The 16,630-nt window shown below is 51.1% G+C and overlaps 1 protein-coding gene across 5 annotated transcripts in view; it reads right to left on the minus strand.

The window, feature by feature from the left end:
- The window catches only part of DGKI (diacylglycerol kinase, iota), a 276,637-nt gene that overhangs the window by 212,643 nt on the left and 47,364 nt on the right, over positions 1-16,630 (minus strand). For all 5 annotated transcript variants that reach the window (XM_012720852.1, XM_012720854.1, XM_012720853.1 and 2 more), the window contains exon 3: positions 5,706-5,801. In XM_012720852.1, coding sequence (XP_012576306.1) covers positions 5,706-5,801 — 96 coding nt within the window. The remainder of the gene's footprint in view (positions 1-5,705; positions 5,802-16,630) is intronic.

The following is a 16,630-nucleotide window of genomic DNA, read 5'->3' on the forward strand; positions in this document are numbered from 1 at the left end:
CCCTCGCCCGCCCACCGCTTCCCCGCAGCTCGGAGCTTCCGCAGCCCACCCGCCTGGCAGCTGGAGCATCCAGAGAGCCGCACACCTCCCCTCAGCGGGAGAGACTGAAGCGCGTGAGCGCACAGTCGCGGCGTCCAGCCGCTGCTGCTTCCTCAGGTTCCCTGAGCCCACCACCAGGTGAGTTACCAAGAGGCACGTGCTCTCCCCGTCACAGAGGCTAAAGGTCCGGAACGAGGCACCCACCCCCCTGAGGGCCCCGGGATGTGCCCCTGCCTCCCCCCTGCACCCTCCGTGTTCCCTGGCTTTAACTGCATCCACCCCCACAGGGCAAATGGGGGGTCAGGTTTTCCACCCTCCCACTATGACCCATGACCCATATCTGTTGTCTTACACACCTGCCTGATGGTGGCACCTGGAGTGGGTGTGGGCGGGCGTGAGCGGGAGCACCTGAGCCTGGAGGCTGGAGTATGAGGGCAGCTTCACAGCAGGGAACAGAGGGGGCAGCGGCGGGGAACAGAGGGGGCAGCGGGGAACAGAGGGGGCAGCAGCGGGGAACAGAGGGGGCAGCAGCGGGGAACAGAGGGGACAGCGGGGAACAGAGGGGGCAGCAAGGGCTGTGGGCAGAATGCAGCAGAGGCTGCAAGGGAATGCCAGAGCACCCAGAAAGGGAGAAGATGGCCTCCCAGCCCCGGCCCCGGGCCCTGCCTGCCCTGCACCTGGCTGCGTCCCCATAAATAGCGCAGAAAGATCACCAAAGCCTGAAAAAGCCACCGAGGGCTCCAGGACCCGTCTGTTACCCGTCTGCCAGGCTCACAGACGCCTGCCCTGTGCCCCCGGCGCTACCCCCCACCTCTGCCCTGTGGCTCCAGCCCTTGTCCCTGCGTGTCTGTCTCCAACCGTGTCCTCCTCTGCTCGCCAGCCCCTTGGATTCAGGCCCACCCTGCTCCTGTCTGACCTGGTCCTGACGACTCCCACCTGCAACACGGCTACTTCCAACAAGCTCACGACCAACCCCAGAGGCCAGTATGGGCAGGGCGAGGCCCAGCCACACCCTTGTCCCCAAGCCCCGAGGTGGGCGGCTGTGGGCCAACTCTGTAACGGCCAGAGTTGCCTGTAGCATTCGTTTTTTTTTTTAAATGAGAGTTTACTTTTCCATCATTTTGTGCCTTTTTCCATCTCAGTTGTAATCCCTGTGGGCTTCCCATCACCCAGTCACCGTGCGCCATCACCACAGTCCCGTGCACTTCCCTCCCCTCACCCATTTTTGATCCCATTGCCCACTCCACCCCCATGAAATGTCTCTGGCATATGACTGTTCATTATTACTACCCCCCACCCCGGTCCTTTATGCTCCTGCTGTGAGAGAAACCATGATCCGGTGTTTGAACAACCTCATGCCCAGGGCCACTGCCTGGAGGTTCTCCTGTGACCAATCCAGACTGGGGACAACCGACTTTAAAGACAAAACAAAAGTCCAGACTCCAAGGCTCACCCAGAAATAGGAATCACTAGCGGTGAACCTCAGTAACAATGAATCAGGACAGGGAGGCTTAGAGGCGACACCACGGCCGGCATGTCCACCCTGCACGATGAGCAGCTCCATCCACACGGGCCTCAAGCCAAGTCCACCTCTGGCCGCCGCCGCCTCTTCTGCAGGGGCGGCAGGTGTGGCCAGGTATCGTGCAGGCAAACGCCACGTAGGTGTGGACAGAGGGTGCACCGGCGTACGCGCCATGGGCCGTGGGTGCCGGCGTGCGTCCCCGACACAGTCTATCAGCAAGGCGTGAGAACCGCCTCTCCGAAGGGCCCGCTCACGGAGGCTGTGTGCAGTCACTGAGACCTGGGTGCTGTCTGCGGGTGCCTGGTTCCGGGTCCTCAGCCCAAAGCCCTTACAAATAAGTGAATAAAGTAATGTGCCCTGGAATAAACACCACCAAGCCAGGATGGTTCCAGTTAGAATTTTATCTCTGCTTTCCCCCATAAGCATGTTGCAAAACAGAGATCCTTCTGCTCCAGTTTCATTCCTTTTGCATCTGTCCCGCCCCTTTCTTCTGCACGTAGACCAGAAAAAGAAACAGTTCCTAATTTGGGGACTGTCACTGACTTAGGAACAACTATAATCCCATTAAATATTGGCTCAGAGTCTCCCTGCAGCACTAAGTGGTGTCACCAGAGAAACAGAGACAGACATGCGGTCCACGCCCGAGGCGTCAGTGGCTCAAACCCACCCATAACCGCCCAGGGTCCCTGATGTCACCCCCTTGCTTCACTGCCCCCCCCATATCAATTTGCATGGCAGCAAGATGTCCTGGTCTCAAAGGACAATTTTGGTTTTAAACAGACTGCTACAATGCCCCACAAATTAGGGGAACAATTTCCCTGCCACGTTCTGCACACCCTTAATCTGTTCGCTAGCATCCACCTTCATCCTCAAAACCGTACTGGCTGCGTCAGGACCGTCTGTGGTCCCACATCACAAGCACACAACGTTTTAACATGGGCTCCGAGATGTGGTTCCGAAGCGCAGGCCCCCACCCCACCAGGCGCATCTGGCCTTATTTCCATTCTTACCTCACCTGTGACCCTTGATGGGTTCATGCAGCCCCGGGATCGCCTCCCCCATGCACAGCTGGTTCCGCCTCCAGTCCGCTCCGGCTCCTCTCCCTTTCTGGAAGGTTCCCTTCCCCAGCTCCGCACACGTACATCTGACCTGGCTTTCAGAGAAGGCCGCCTCTGTCTGCCTCAAGACACAGGGACATCGCCCTTCTCCTGCCTTCTATCCATGGCGTTCGCTCTGCTACAGGGAGTAGGGCGGGAGTGAGGGCCAGGCCTCTGGTGATGGCTTCCAGGCCGTCCAAACCCTGTGCCCGCACTCGGGATGCCACAGTCAGCACCGGACTGTGGTCCTTTTGCCCGTGTAGATGGACCAGCTTTCTGCAAGGCACTGATTCAAAGCGAGACAATAAGAGACGATCTTATCAAACTGTTGTCTGGTCCTAAGAAAGCTACACAGACAATGCAAGTGGCAGATTCCCCAGCGACGCGGCCCTCTGCAAGGCAGCATGACAGGCGGCCGCGGCCTACTGAGAACCCCAGCTGTGAGCCCCCTCTCAGGCCAGTGCTCCCTCTGGGGCCGCTGGGCTGCTCTGCTCGCTCAGCTCTTCCTGATAAAACAGCATTTCTCAAGATGAAGTTTGTGGACCACCGCGCCTGTTACGTGAGGTGTCTGCTACAGCCACAGATCGCCAAGCCCTTCCCGGCGATAAGAGCCGCCCGGGCACCAGCGCCCTCTGGGGCCGAGCTGCCCAATCCCAAGGACAGCAGCCGGACCTCCGTGTCCGGGCAGCCTTCCCAGCGCCGGAAGAGCCCATCCTCGCTCCCTGCCCGCCTTTATAGCAACCCAGGTTATTGGACTCTCTCCTACGACAGAGCCCTGACTCCAAACCAGGCTGGGCGCGCTCCTGCTCACCAGCGTCCTTCCCAAAAGGGATTTGAGAGCTCGGTGTGTGCTGCTTCCTCTACACCCTGCCCACTACAGCCTGAATACTGGCGACATGAGCATTTTGCCGGGCTCTGCTAGTGTAAAAGGCAGGTGGCCTCGACTGCTTAGTTTCAATCTGGGCGCCTCTGTGTGTGTGTGATGGTCACTGGGTGTTCGGAGGAGCTGGCTGCTCCTGTTTTTCCTTTGAATTCACTATGTCAACTGCCAGGAAGTAAGTCTTTTCAAGGCGTGACCTCAGTAACCCTCAACACTGTGTGCCCCCCTCCCTCCCTTGTGTTGGTGAAGAATCTGAGCCTGCAGGAACTTGATCTGTGGAAACACAGTCATGTCTTCGACGTCCATGCTGACTTACCCTTCACTGAGTTAACAATTTTTTGGAGGACAGTTCTTCTTTCAGGCAAATATTTGGGATGAAATTAAGAGGAAGGTTCAGAACACTTGGGAATTTTACAGCTCTGATGCCTCTGACTTCCACTAGGGTTCCCTTTATTCTTTGCTGTTTTGTCTGGCCCAGAGGTGACAGGAAGCGGGTAGTGAAGGGGACAGCAAAGCTATTTACTGTCATCAGGTTTAGCAAGGATGTATCATATGTTCCTATATAAGCCAAGACAGATTGCATAGGATTGACCCAAAAAGAGCACCAGAAAAGGGTCAGAGGAAGTCACTGAGAAGTAAGGCAGAATGTAACCAACTAGAACCCCACACTTGGGAACAGCATCCGTCGGGAGAATGCTAGAGTCTATGTGCCAGTAAGCTTAGCTTTCCAAACCTTATCCCCTTTTAATATTATCCGCTATCCCAAAACCAGTATTTAAGCAATTAACTCAGCTTCTGGTGTTAATTCATTACTGATAGTGATTCAGTCCAAATAGCTGATCTTCTCTTGGTTTGGGTTAATTTCACCAAATGGCATGCAATTAAACTTTAATTAAAAATACATATGCAAAACCCTGACAGCTGAGAGCCTGATATGTAAAGGAACAAAATTCACAAGATTAAGAAAGCTGCAAATAGTTCAATACAGAGCTGCATTGGGAGCACAGGTCAGAGTCACTGAACCCCACTCGCCTTTTCTACCCAGAGGCGGCCCAGGCCCCAGGCAGGCGGCCAGGCCCCGTGTGGGACACTGAGAGGTAACTCGAGATTCGAATTCAGGTTTCCAGACCTGCAAGAACGAGCCTGCTGAGGGAGGTCTTTCACCAACATCTAGCTATTTACAGCTTTGCTCAAACATGTGCGGGTCTTACAAGACCCTTACCAGACTTGCTAAGCAAAACCTGTACACCAGGTATCAGAAGAGACCAAGAAAAGTCTTGATCACCTGGATTTTAGTCTCAGGCAGCCTGACAGAGACCTCTGGGGCTCACGGTACAAGCACTGACGGAAACTGGTTCTCTCTGATCAGTTATCACAGAAACATAGTCGCGTGCAATTCCAAGGCTTTCCGTTTGCCTCAAGTCTTTCCTGCACAAAATAGATGTGTATGTGTCCACGTCTCCAGGTAAGAAAGGACAACCGACTCTTTCTTTCTTTACTATTCTGCTTCCCCCGATTCTTTTTTCAGTATTTTTATACCACACAAACTGTAAAGTCACTTTCTCAACTCTCAAGTTTCAACTCTTACGGTCTACTACCTGCCAAACACGCTCTTTTTCACAGAACATAAAGAGAATTATGACATTTAAGTAGATTGTTCTAAACAGGGACAACAAAGCAAATTTTAAAGTGCAAAGGAGACTCCCATGTACTTGACTATTGGCTATTTATACAGTTCCTACAATTTGTCGCCCAGAACTTAGTCTGTAGAGCTTTCCAGCCCACACCACCGACAGACAGCGGTTTCCACCCAGCCCCACCGTGAGCCCCTCCCCACACAAACACCTCCTCCAGAAGCCAGCTCCCCCACGCTGGTGCCCAAAACACGGACAGAAGACAGCCCTGGCCGCAGTCACAACCCGGCCCATCACGCCCAGGCCAGCTGCATGCTCGGACCAAAAACCATTAAAATTGACCCCTGAAAGCCGTGCTAACTTAATAAACTCTGCACTGACCCCTGAAAGCCGTGCTAACTTAATAAACTCTGCACAACAGCTCACTGGGACAACCTCTTTCAAGCCTCGCCCAGGAGTTCAGGCGAGGTGACCCCTGCCACTGGCGGCCTGGGGGCCCCAGGGACACTCGGGGGCGGGTGGGGCACACTCACCGCGAATCGCACTTGGCAGTTCTCCTCACCCAGGTAGCACAGGTCTCCCGAGACGTTGGTCTCCAGCCACAGGTGCTCCCCGTTCACGGCGTTCTCCTGCAGGGAAAGGAGCCGCCTGAATTCAGGTCTGGTGTCTTGGTTTCTGTTTTATTTTCAGGCTTGAAAGGGGAAGATCTCAAATTCAGATTTTGGACACGAGCAAGTTGGTGGGCCCACGGAGTCAAGATACATGTCATTTTCCCCCTGGAAATATTACTATTGAAATTCTAGAAAAAGAAAAAGGTGTTTGGAAAAACCCTGAGTTGAACCAAAAATAAACATTAGAAATTTTATCATATGGTTTTAATCCTTGAAACATATATTAAACAAATGGAGAGGGAGTTCCAAATTGCTGAGTGTGGGGTCTTATTACCTAGAGCCAAAACAGCAAAGGAGGGAGATAAAAGCCCAGTGTTCGATGTAAGATCTCATTACTCTTGGCCAATACCACAGATTCCGTAATATCTGAGATCAAATTCCATTAAAACTTACCTTAACTGAGAAAACTGGCTAAGAACCAAGAGAATCTTCTCAAAGTACTCCAAGATAGTCTGAAAACACCTATCGTTAGTGGATATTACACTTTTAAGTAGAGACTTCTTAAAGCTTAGTTTAAGTCAAAGCATAATGCATAGCATATTTCTACTATATTTACTTCAGTATTTTCCAAGGTTTCCTTCCCTCTAAGAATATTCACATACTTCGGGCCTCCTTGGCGGCACTATCAGGCTATTGCCAGCCCCTCCAGCACCAGTTCGATCCCCAGCCAGGGAGCGACCCACAGGGCACAGCAGACCGCTCCTGTCTCCCCCTCAGTGGTGTGTTTCAGTGGATCTGCCTGTTCTGCTCCCCACTCTGTCCCGGGTGAATCTTTTCATACGCACAAACCACCGCTCTGGCCTGTACTCCAGCTCTTGTATGAATAATAAATAAAATATAAATCTTTAAAAAATGTTAAAAGAGGCCCTCCCTGGTGGCGCAGCGGGTTAAAGCACAGCACTAAGAAGCCAAAGCCACTTCCGCATGAGTTCGATTCCTGCCTGCCCCGGAGGTGACCACATGGTGCGGCAGACCTCTCCTGACCCGCCCGCTGCTCCCCTCAGCAGTGTACTTCGTCCATCTGCCTGTTCTGCTCCCCACTCTGTCTCTGGTGAAGCCTCTCACTGCCCCTGAGTCTCTGGCCTGCCTGTATCCCAGCTCTGTATGAATAAATCAATCTTAAAAAAAAAATGTTAAAAGAATAGTCACATATTAACAGCAAGCCGGGCTGTCCCCGTGTGTGGCGTGGACACTAAGGAACCTGTGTCTGGCAATGTGCAGGCCCCACTGGGGAGGAGAGGGCGTTACACTGATTTTTTTTTCCCACAGGACAAGGGCTAGAGTTCCACACTCCTGCTCGTTGCACGCTACCTTACAGGAATGAGAGATTTATATATTAATTCCACATTTTGCTCATGCACTCACAAAGGGCTCTGTTCTTTTTAAGGGGAAGCTGTGTTGGGATAAGAGAGACCGAGTCCACGGAGGGATTGCTCTTGTTATTTATCTTGCTTGTCACAGCACGTGGGTATGAATTACTTTTCCCTGGGGGGATACTGTAAACCAAATTGTGCTCCCCCCAACTTATATGCTGAAGCCTTTAACACCCCCCACTCACTCACTCCCACCCCCCACCCCCACACACCCTGTAACAGCTTTAGTAGACTGGGCCTTTGGGAGTTAGTTAGGACACAGGGTGGAGCCCTTTGATGGGATTAGGGTCCTTGTGAGAGGGAACCTGAGAGGGTCTCTCATGTCCACATGCACACCCAGGGACGGCGGGCGTGTGAGGACCAGTCAGAGGTGGGCAGCCACAGCCGGGGGTAGGCTCTAGGAAGGAGCCAGCATCCTGCTCCTGGGCTTCCCAGCCTCCAGCCTGTGAGAATCAAATTCCTGTGGCGTCAGCAGTCAGGCTATTATTTTCAGTGAGAGCAGCCCAAGTGGCCTAACAGGGTGAGCTGAATAGGTTTTGCAGGGTAACCCATTTCTTGAGAAGCCCATCTTCTGTGTGACTGGCAATGTCTACCTAACCCTCTGAATCCCAAGGCTTAGATAGAGAAGCAGAAATAAACACCAAAGAGAAAAATTGGGGAAAATACAGTTAACATCCTTTTCCTAAAATAAACATAATTGTCAGATGCAAATGTAACTGCATTTCCTTTCAGGGCCTATACATGCAAATAATTTCCAGATAAGAATTACTAAATGTTATGAATGTTTCACAGTTCAAGAAAAGTGACATCAACATTTGAACAGTGAACAGGAGCCATGAAGGGATAGAAGAAATTCACGAGTCCTGGCGATGTGGAGAACTCAGGAAAGATGCTCAGGAGACTCTTGAGTTTTCAGAAAACAGGAGTGATGGAAGAAGACATGATCAGATAAATAAACAAATATTTCTTTGCTTGGTATCCTGAAGAACTCGACCCCCCATAACCTTAAATATTCCATCCTGGGAGCTGATCCTCCAACTTCAGCTTATAACCATTTCACAGAATAAATCCTTTTTCTGCCTTTCAGCCTGTAATTCATTCAGTAAACATTTGTTCCACACCACTGGTGCCAGGTACTAGGTTAGCATGGAATAAAAGTGACTAAAGATAGAAACTAAATGCACAATTATAGCAACAAATACTAAGGAAATCTAAGCATAGCAAAAAATTCTGCCAACCATTTTAGAAAGTAAAGTGTAGACTGTTGAGTCCTGGTAGGTTGAAAGATGGGGAGAGGAGGAAAACTAAGAGGGCAGGAATTTGCAAGCTCATCACAGTGCCCGTGGGCTGGGGTGTTCATCAGATCATGGGCCATTTGGCCACCCCAACCCGGCCTCCCATACAATGAACACCAGCAAGCACTCAGCGGTTGCTTTTAAGCCTTCCCTCAGAATCAGACCCAGCAGGATCGCTAGGATTAGCTCACTCACTCGAGTGGGGATCTAATCAGAAAGACCGACCTTTGAACGAAGAGAGAAAGCTAGACACGGAGGCTTCCTGCCACCGCGGCTCTAACACACTGCTAGTAGGATACCTGGAGAGGTTCTAGGACTAGCGGGGTATCTCCAGAGTGTCTGCTCTAACTTATCTGCAATGAAACCTGAGTGTTAAGGCGTTTCAAAGTCCCAAAGTGACTGGAATGTGCTGCGGAATCTGAGACAGGATAATCCAGTAGACCCTACCCTGACTCTTCAAGCTTAGGGCCAGTCGATTCCACGACTTGTCTATGACTGAAATCTAGTAGACTTGATACTTCTTTGTCCTTGCACAATCACCAGAGGAGGAGATGAGAAAGAAGGATGTGACCTGAGGTAGCCTGGAGGGAGATTTTGAGGAGAGACAGGTAGCCAGAGACGCAGGGTGAGTAGCGGGGGGTGACAGAAAAAGAAACAAATATGTACCAGCCTTTGAAGAAGCAGTAAGATAAGTTTACATGTGGGAACACTTACGTAGTAATCTAGAATGTGACATAAGGAAATACTCCAAATGGCAGAAAAAAATATATCCAAGAAGTGGTTAATCAAAAACAGGCCACATCAGAAATGCACAGTGGAGAAGAGTGTTTACGGAAGGCAGAAGGGACATAAAGTGAGGAGTCATAAAGGCACAGACACATACAGAACGGCCATGTGGAAAACTGTGTGACAAAGTCAGAAGCAAAACTCAGCATTAACTGTATGATGACTGCAATTGTTCACAGAAATAAGAACCTAAAGGATCGCAACATATCCGTAGTCTGAATTCTTGACCCAAATATGCCCTTCTGGAAGCTGCTGTCCTTTCCTAGAAAAGTTCCAAAAGCGGCTTTCAATTCTTAGTGCCGTGCTTTAACCCACTGCGCCACCAGGGAGGACCACAAGAGCTTTCTTTATGTGCTGCCTTTACCTCCTTCTTATTCCACAGTGCCAGTGCCACCAGGATTTTTCCCTCTTTGTTCCACTGTAACTGCGTTTGTCAAGACTGGTGACTTCAAGGCTAAATCCAACAACGAATTCTCAGTCTTCCTCTTGTGCAACCATTTTCACACAGATAATGCATTCCCTATTTCTGGAGGTCCTTTCTGCCCCCCAACACAATACTTTTTTGTTTTCTTGCACTGCATTGACCACTCTGTGCCTTTGTTTTACCTTCCCTATCTTCCCAAGCCCTGAACATGAGTCTTCTACCTGTTTTATGCTTCAGCCCTTAAAAAGTTTACAAAAAGAGGCCCTTCCTGGTGGCACAGCGGGTTAAAGCACAGCACTGCAAGCGAGCTGCAACCACTTGAATATGCGAATTCAATCTTGCTGCAGCCTCTTGAATGCGAATTCAATCCCCCCCGCCCGGAGGTGACACACATGGCATGGCAGACCTCTCCTGACCCACCCACTGCTCCCCTCAGCAGTGTACTTTGTCCATCTGCATGTTCTGCTCCCCACTCTGTCTCTGGTGAAGCCTCTCGTCGACCATGCACCTCTGGCCTATACCCCAGATCTGTATGCATAGATAAATAAATCTTTTTTAAAAAGTTACAAAAAGAAGAAAGGTCCTTTAAAAAATACAGGCATATAAGAAGGAGCACAGTTAAGGAAGAAAAAGATGAACACCTTTTACTAGACTACATTTCTCTCACCGTAGCCTTTTTCATATTTGATGTTGGAGAAAGCATACCAGAAAGTATTTTACCCAGACTGCCCTGGCTTTGCCCTCAGCTCCTGAAAGGTAATTTCTCTAAGTGTTCAGAATTTCCTGTCTGATAACAGCATCTTTTGCCGAGGGCCTTGGATGTATCATGTCATCTCAGATGAACACGATGATGGTGGAACTTCGAGCCCTAAGACGGGTACCAGCTCAACCTCCAGAGGGGCTGGAGGCCGAGGTTAATCATGTGGTCAGAGAGCCTGTCTATATGCTGCAGTCCCATTAAAACTCTGGACGCCGAAGTCCCATCAGCCTCCTTGGCCCCACGCCACCTGTCTGGTCACATGCAGAGCCAGGAGCAGGCCACTCGGGACAAGAACACCTGGAAGTCCCTGGTGTAGACCTCCTGGACTCTGCCCAGACCCTCGCTCCTTGGCTGTGTGATTCTGGATCCTTTCATCATAATAATACATAAATATGGGCACCATAGCTTCCAGGAAATTCTATGAGTTGTTCCAATAGATTATCAAATGTGAGTGGGTCTTGGGGGTTTCTTGAATTCCACATGCCTCCTTCTGGGAGGCAAGTGCACCAGAAAGGGATGGAAAGAAGATACTGTGGCTCCCTTCCTCAGTGTCTGATGAGTACTGCTCTAGCCTGACACTGATAAACATGAGCTTTGGAGTCAGGCAGCTCACCGCTCACTGACTATGACAGTGTCCCTCCAAACCCCCTCATCCCCTCATCACTAGACTTCAATAACTGTCCTTCCTTCACAAGATCACAGTGATGTGCACATAAGAAAACGCATAGCCCTGCAGCTTACACACCGTCAGTTAACAGGCATTCGGTCCTAGCTTGTATTGTCATCATTACTCTCACTTTCCTTCTTCCCTCCTAATCTATAGATGTCAACACTATCCACATTCCTTTCCTTGATGTTTAAAGTCTCTCCCCAAGTGTCTTCTTGAACACACTGCCCCACCTCGTCATCCAGGCTCCCTCATGGTCAGGCGCAACCAGGTTCTAATCAGTGGACCGTAAGCAGGAGTGACGTGCCCCCTCCTAACCGTGGCCCAGTAAGGCATCCCCCATCCCTCCCACCATGTTCTGTTTCCATCCTGGAGGACTTGGGTGGTTCTAGAAGTCTAGAAGTCTTCTGTTGAAAGCACATGGGCAATTGTCAGAGAATAACTATGTGGAACAGGGAACAACCCCTACCCAAGCCACCCCACTCAGCCCTGGCCTCTTACACAGAGAGAAATAAAGTCCTAAATGGAGCCCAGTTTCAGTACGCTCTTTTCCACAGCCCGGCCACCCCAGCTAGTCTCGGCCTCTCTTCGTAAGAGTTTCGTGTGGGTTTCCTTTCATCATCAACATCCATGCTCAAGCACTGGTCACACACGCAACAGCATCTCTGAGCCCTGGCTACTTCTGTTCTGAACTCTGAATTCTCTGAATTCTGATATTCGGTCTGATCTTTCACGCTACTGTAAAATTAACTGCCCCAAAACAAAGCCATGGTTATGCTCAAGTCATCCTCTTGCTCAGGATGCTCCAGCAATCCCCTACTGTTTATAAAACAAAATACCATTTTAATCGCAGACCTTTTTTTCCCATTCTCTGTGTCTTTAACCTTCCTGATTTATCTTTGTCTATTTGATGTTCTCTTCTCTAAAAATAGCCTTATTTTCCTTTTCCTATGCCATGTTTACATTCGTTTCACTCTCCTCACCTGGGAACCTCTTTCTCTCTTCTCTGTCAATCAGTCTTGAAATCCCACCTCAAATGGAGTACAACCCAGAGCAGGCCCTGTACCGGGAGGACAGAACCAGAGAGGCGGTGCCCCAAGCCTAAATGAAAAGGACTTTGCTGGTCTGAGCACTGATTTAGCTACCTGAGAGAGCAGACCCCCTAGGTCAGTAAGACACAGACTTAGAGATATGGCTACGCACCCAGTGGTTCAGGAGGAAGAGGGGGGTGTGACGGGCCAGGAACACAGAGGATGCACTGACATTAGAAGAAAGTGATGCACACAAAATGAAGACGTTGCTTGTAAAACTGTTTTTGAAATAATAATAAAATTATTTTTTAAAGATTTATTTATGCATATAGAACTAGGGTGCAGGCCAGAGGTGCAGGGGCGGTGAGAGGATTCACCACACACAGAATGGGGAGCAGAACAGGCAGACTGTCGAAGTACACTGCTGAGGGGAGCAGCGGGCGGGTCAGGAGAGGTCTGCCGCGCCGTGTGGGTCACCTCCGGGGCAGGTGGGGATCGAACTCACGCGGAAGCGGCTGCGGCCAGCCTATAGTGTTACGTTCCAACCCGTTGCGCCACCAGGGAGGGCCAATAATAAAATTATAATTGGATACTCTATGTAAATCCTTATGAATTTAGACAGGGAAAAAATCTGAATTGCCTGCCCTGAAAATCTTGCAAACATTCATTTAAAAAAATCTGCCTTCGGTGGTTCCTGTCTGTGCTGCCGAGAAGCACCCGGCTGCTAGTACGAGCCGCAGCCAGCGTTCGACTGATGGATCTGCTCTTACGCCGTAAAACACTGCGTGAGAAGTGTTGTCAGCATAAGCTTAGAGCGATTTTGGAGACTTAGCATGAAAAAAAGAATGTACACCACCTCACTAATAATTTCATAATGATTATATGCAGAAATAGCGGTGTGTTTCATATATTTGTTTAACCACAATATGCTGAACTTCACTTTACCCGTTTTATTTCACTTTCTTAACACAGCTACCAGAAACTTTGGACTTCATGGATTGCATGGACAGTGATGGACAGTGTTGTTTAAATAACCGTTTTCTTAGATGTACAGATCTGGACATTTCTCACTGTGAAGTGAGAATCTATGACTCCTGTGAAGTCATAAGAATCTATGATTTCTCCCAGCAGTGGTGTGATATCATTTTAAATCCGTGCAACTTAAAAACATAAAGGAGGCCCTCCCTCCTTTATGTACAATGGCTTAAAGCGCCGCAGTATGAGGCTTGCCGAAGCATTCAGCACAGGTTCGATCCCCACCCTGGAGCTGACCCACATGACCCTGCAGCCCTCTCATGTGTCCCCACTGCTCCCCTCAGCAGTGTACTTCCTCAATCTGCCTGTTCTGCCCCCCACTCTGCCTCTGGTGAATCCTCTCACACCCCGCACCTCTGGCCTGTACCCAGTTCTATATGCATAGATAAATCTTTAAACACACACACACACACACACACACACAAAGGAATAGTGACGATGGGTGAAGTCAGAGTTGATTTGCCCGTCACCGACGGGGCTGAGCAGCACAGGACCTCTGCGATCTGTAGGTGGGAGGGGCCTCGCTCTGCGGAGCAGGTGGCCGCTTGATTAACCTGATCACCTGGGAGCGGGAATCTGAGGGAGGAGCGGTGTTGAGGGGGTCACTAACGATGACACTGAAACAAGAAAGCTCGTGTCTTTCACGATTTACCATCTGAACCAAGACTGAAATGAGAACATGCAAACATTGCTCTCTCACACACCTCCCTGCGCCTGGCTTCTCAGTCATTGTTTCTAAAGATAAAGTGACCTAGTTTCCTAACCCACTTTAAGCCAATCCCGCGGAAGACTTTGTCTCCCTAGTCGTGTTCCCAAGCCAGACAGAGCCGCAGCGTGCTCCCTGCACTGTGCTTTACCTGCCCCGGAAAGCGCTTCAGTTCCAGCAGCATCCGCTACAGGAGGGGAAAGTGACCGAGAGGGAAGAGCTGGCTTCCTCCGTACAGAGCGTCGATTTGCCCTAGCCTGAGGATCCGAGGAGATTTTCCAAGGAGAAAGGCAAAAATACACTGAAATCAAGAAAGTTTGTGGTGGCTTTTCTGTCACTGCCTTGAGGGCTGTGCTAGGCCGTGCCGCGGGCAGAGGCCACCGCGAGCGGTGGAGGTGGACGGAGCCCGCTCTGACGCTCTCCGCTGTAACAGTGGAAGCGGGACGAGACACCCACGTGCCCCACTGCAGCCCAGCATGTGACACTGAAGGAAAGACACGTCGTCTCTGCAACAGACACACTTCCAAATGGGCTCACTCTAAGCTGGAGTTTGGATTTCAGCCCAGGAGATGAGATTATTTTTCCTTTTTAAGCGTTACTTGCTTCCTTTCAAGCGACTTAGCTTGTCTGCCCCCAAATCGGGCTGGCTGACAGGCAAGGCAGGTCTGAGGGAGCTGCCCCTGCAGGCTGTGGCGTGAAGCAGGAGAGGACGCCGCTGTGCACTGGTGTAGGAGGCCACTGAAACGTCACTCAGAAGTCAAGTGGCCTAAATCCAGTTATTTTCCAAGCAGACTTTGGACCCCTGTCTACCAAGCCTTCGAGAGCTGGAGCTCCCAATGCAAAGTCCCCTCTGGCTGGGGCTGATTTGCACCCCGACATCAGTAACTGCACAGCCACGGGGCTCATGGCACCATGCTCTCCGATGGGAAAAGGAAAGCCAAAGCAGAGACGTCCCCTTTCCTCCCTTCAAGAGCCTGAAAGCTACCTCAGGACCTGGATTAGAAAGTCAACCAAACACAAACTTGCACAGTGCCGAGGAGCCCTGTGAGGGGTGAAAACAAAGCGGGAGGAATAACACAGACGGCGTCGGCTTGAACACATGAGCCGTTCCTGGGAGAGAGCGAGGGAGGCAGCAGCAAGTCAGATACTGACAGCCGTCAGCTGAGTGCTGAGCGCCAGACCGAGACCACCGGTGAGGCTCCTGCCCACTGCTGCTGCCCCATCGGGGGGCCGGGGGGTGGGGGGGCGGTGCCTGGCTCAGCAGGCAGAGTTGGCAAAGGCGCGTCAGGGAAACCAGGCTGCGCGGCCCAGAACCCACCAGGTCAGGACAAGCCATTCCAGCAAGTCACAGCAGGGAGAGGTGCTTGGACTTTGAGGAACAGGCTGGAATGAGAGCGAGCTGCACTGTATCACCAAGCAGGGACGTGACAATATGGCAACGGATGCTTGAAGGAAATCACTCCGTTGGTGTCTGCAGCCACAAAAGCTGCCCCGCCCACGGCAGACCGCTGCTCTACATACGCAGGCGCCACAGCCCAGGTCGGCAGCCCAGTGTTGGGGGCACCGCCGGCAGCCATTCCTCCAAGGCCTCTGCGGGGGGCACTCGGGGACAACTGGCCTTTCGGCTGGCCGTGGCACACAGGGCCGCCTGCTGGAACAGGCCCCTGGGAGCTGGACACGGGTAGCAACCTGAGGACTGCCACCCCCACCCCAGGTCCTCCTTGACTGGTCTCGCAGCTTCAGCTGCATCAACACCAGCACTGGGGTCTGAGCCTGATGGGGGTGGGGGAGGGGACGCCACAGTGGTTCACTGCGCACCTGGGGGTTGACCCTCCACCCAGCCCCCATTCAACCAAAGGTAATAGAGCAAAGAGAATGACCACCTGAAGGTCAGCTGGGGGAGGCCCAGGGGTCCCATCCACCAGTTAGGTTCCTCCCAGTTCTGCCAGAGGCATCTTGACCTTGGAAGTTTCTGGGCCCTTTGCTTACCAAGGGCAAGGAGTTACAGCTCCTTCTTTCACTTGCTTTTTCTTTTAAATTCTTGTCATTCCTTCTCGCTTCAAAGATTCTTATCAAGATCCAAAAGAGTAACAGTCAATAAAGATTGATCATTTTGCTGCATTTAGCCCCAAAGAGTGGGCTGATAGGAGAGGGGCGGTCAGGCTGGCTTTCCATAGGAAGCCAGCACAGGGCAAGGTCCAGGAAGAGCAGAAACGCCTGGAGGCAGACCACGGCCTAGCAAGGGACCACAACAGAGAAGACCTGCTTCCTCTCCCTGGACAGGTGGCCAGCAGAGGGACACACGGCCAAGGAAAACACACACTGAAATGAGGGGAAATGTTAGAAAAAAAATTGCTGAGCTGTTTTAAAGATCTGCTTCTTCCCTTTGAGAAAAAGTAAAGGAAAAAGAGTAAGGAACTGTCCAGTCGGTCAGTGTTTGGCATCTGTTAACTAACGGTGATGTTAACCCACAGTCAGGTTTCTCCAGACCCGTGTTGCGCAGCGTCTGATGTGTGAGATCGCTAAATACGGCCTCAGGTGGAGTGAGGTCTCCGGAAAACGCTTCCCGCTCCCTCAACTGTGAAACTGTAACTGGGTGGTCCCTAGGAGAAGGGAAGTTCCAGGTTCCCTGCCCCACCCAGAAGGAGGGTGGAACTGAGCAGAGAAAAAGGAGAGAGAAGAAGACAGGGAAGGCAGATGGAGAAGGAGA

Source organism: Condylura cristata, unplaced genomic scaffold (assembly GCF_000260355.1).
Source record: "Condylura cristata isolate star-nosed mole 26May11 unplaced genomic scaffold, ConCri1.0 scaffold00005, whole genome shotgun sequence".
In the NCBI taxonomy this organism is placed as follows: domain Eukaryota; kingdom Metazoa; phylum Chordata; class Mammalia; order Eulipotyphla; family Talpidae; genus Condylura; species Condylura cristata.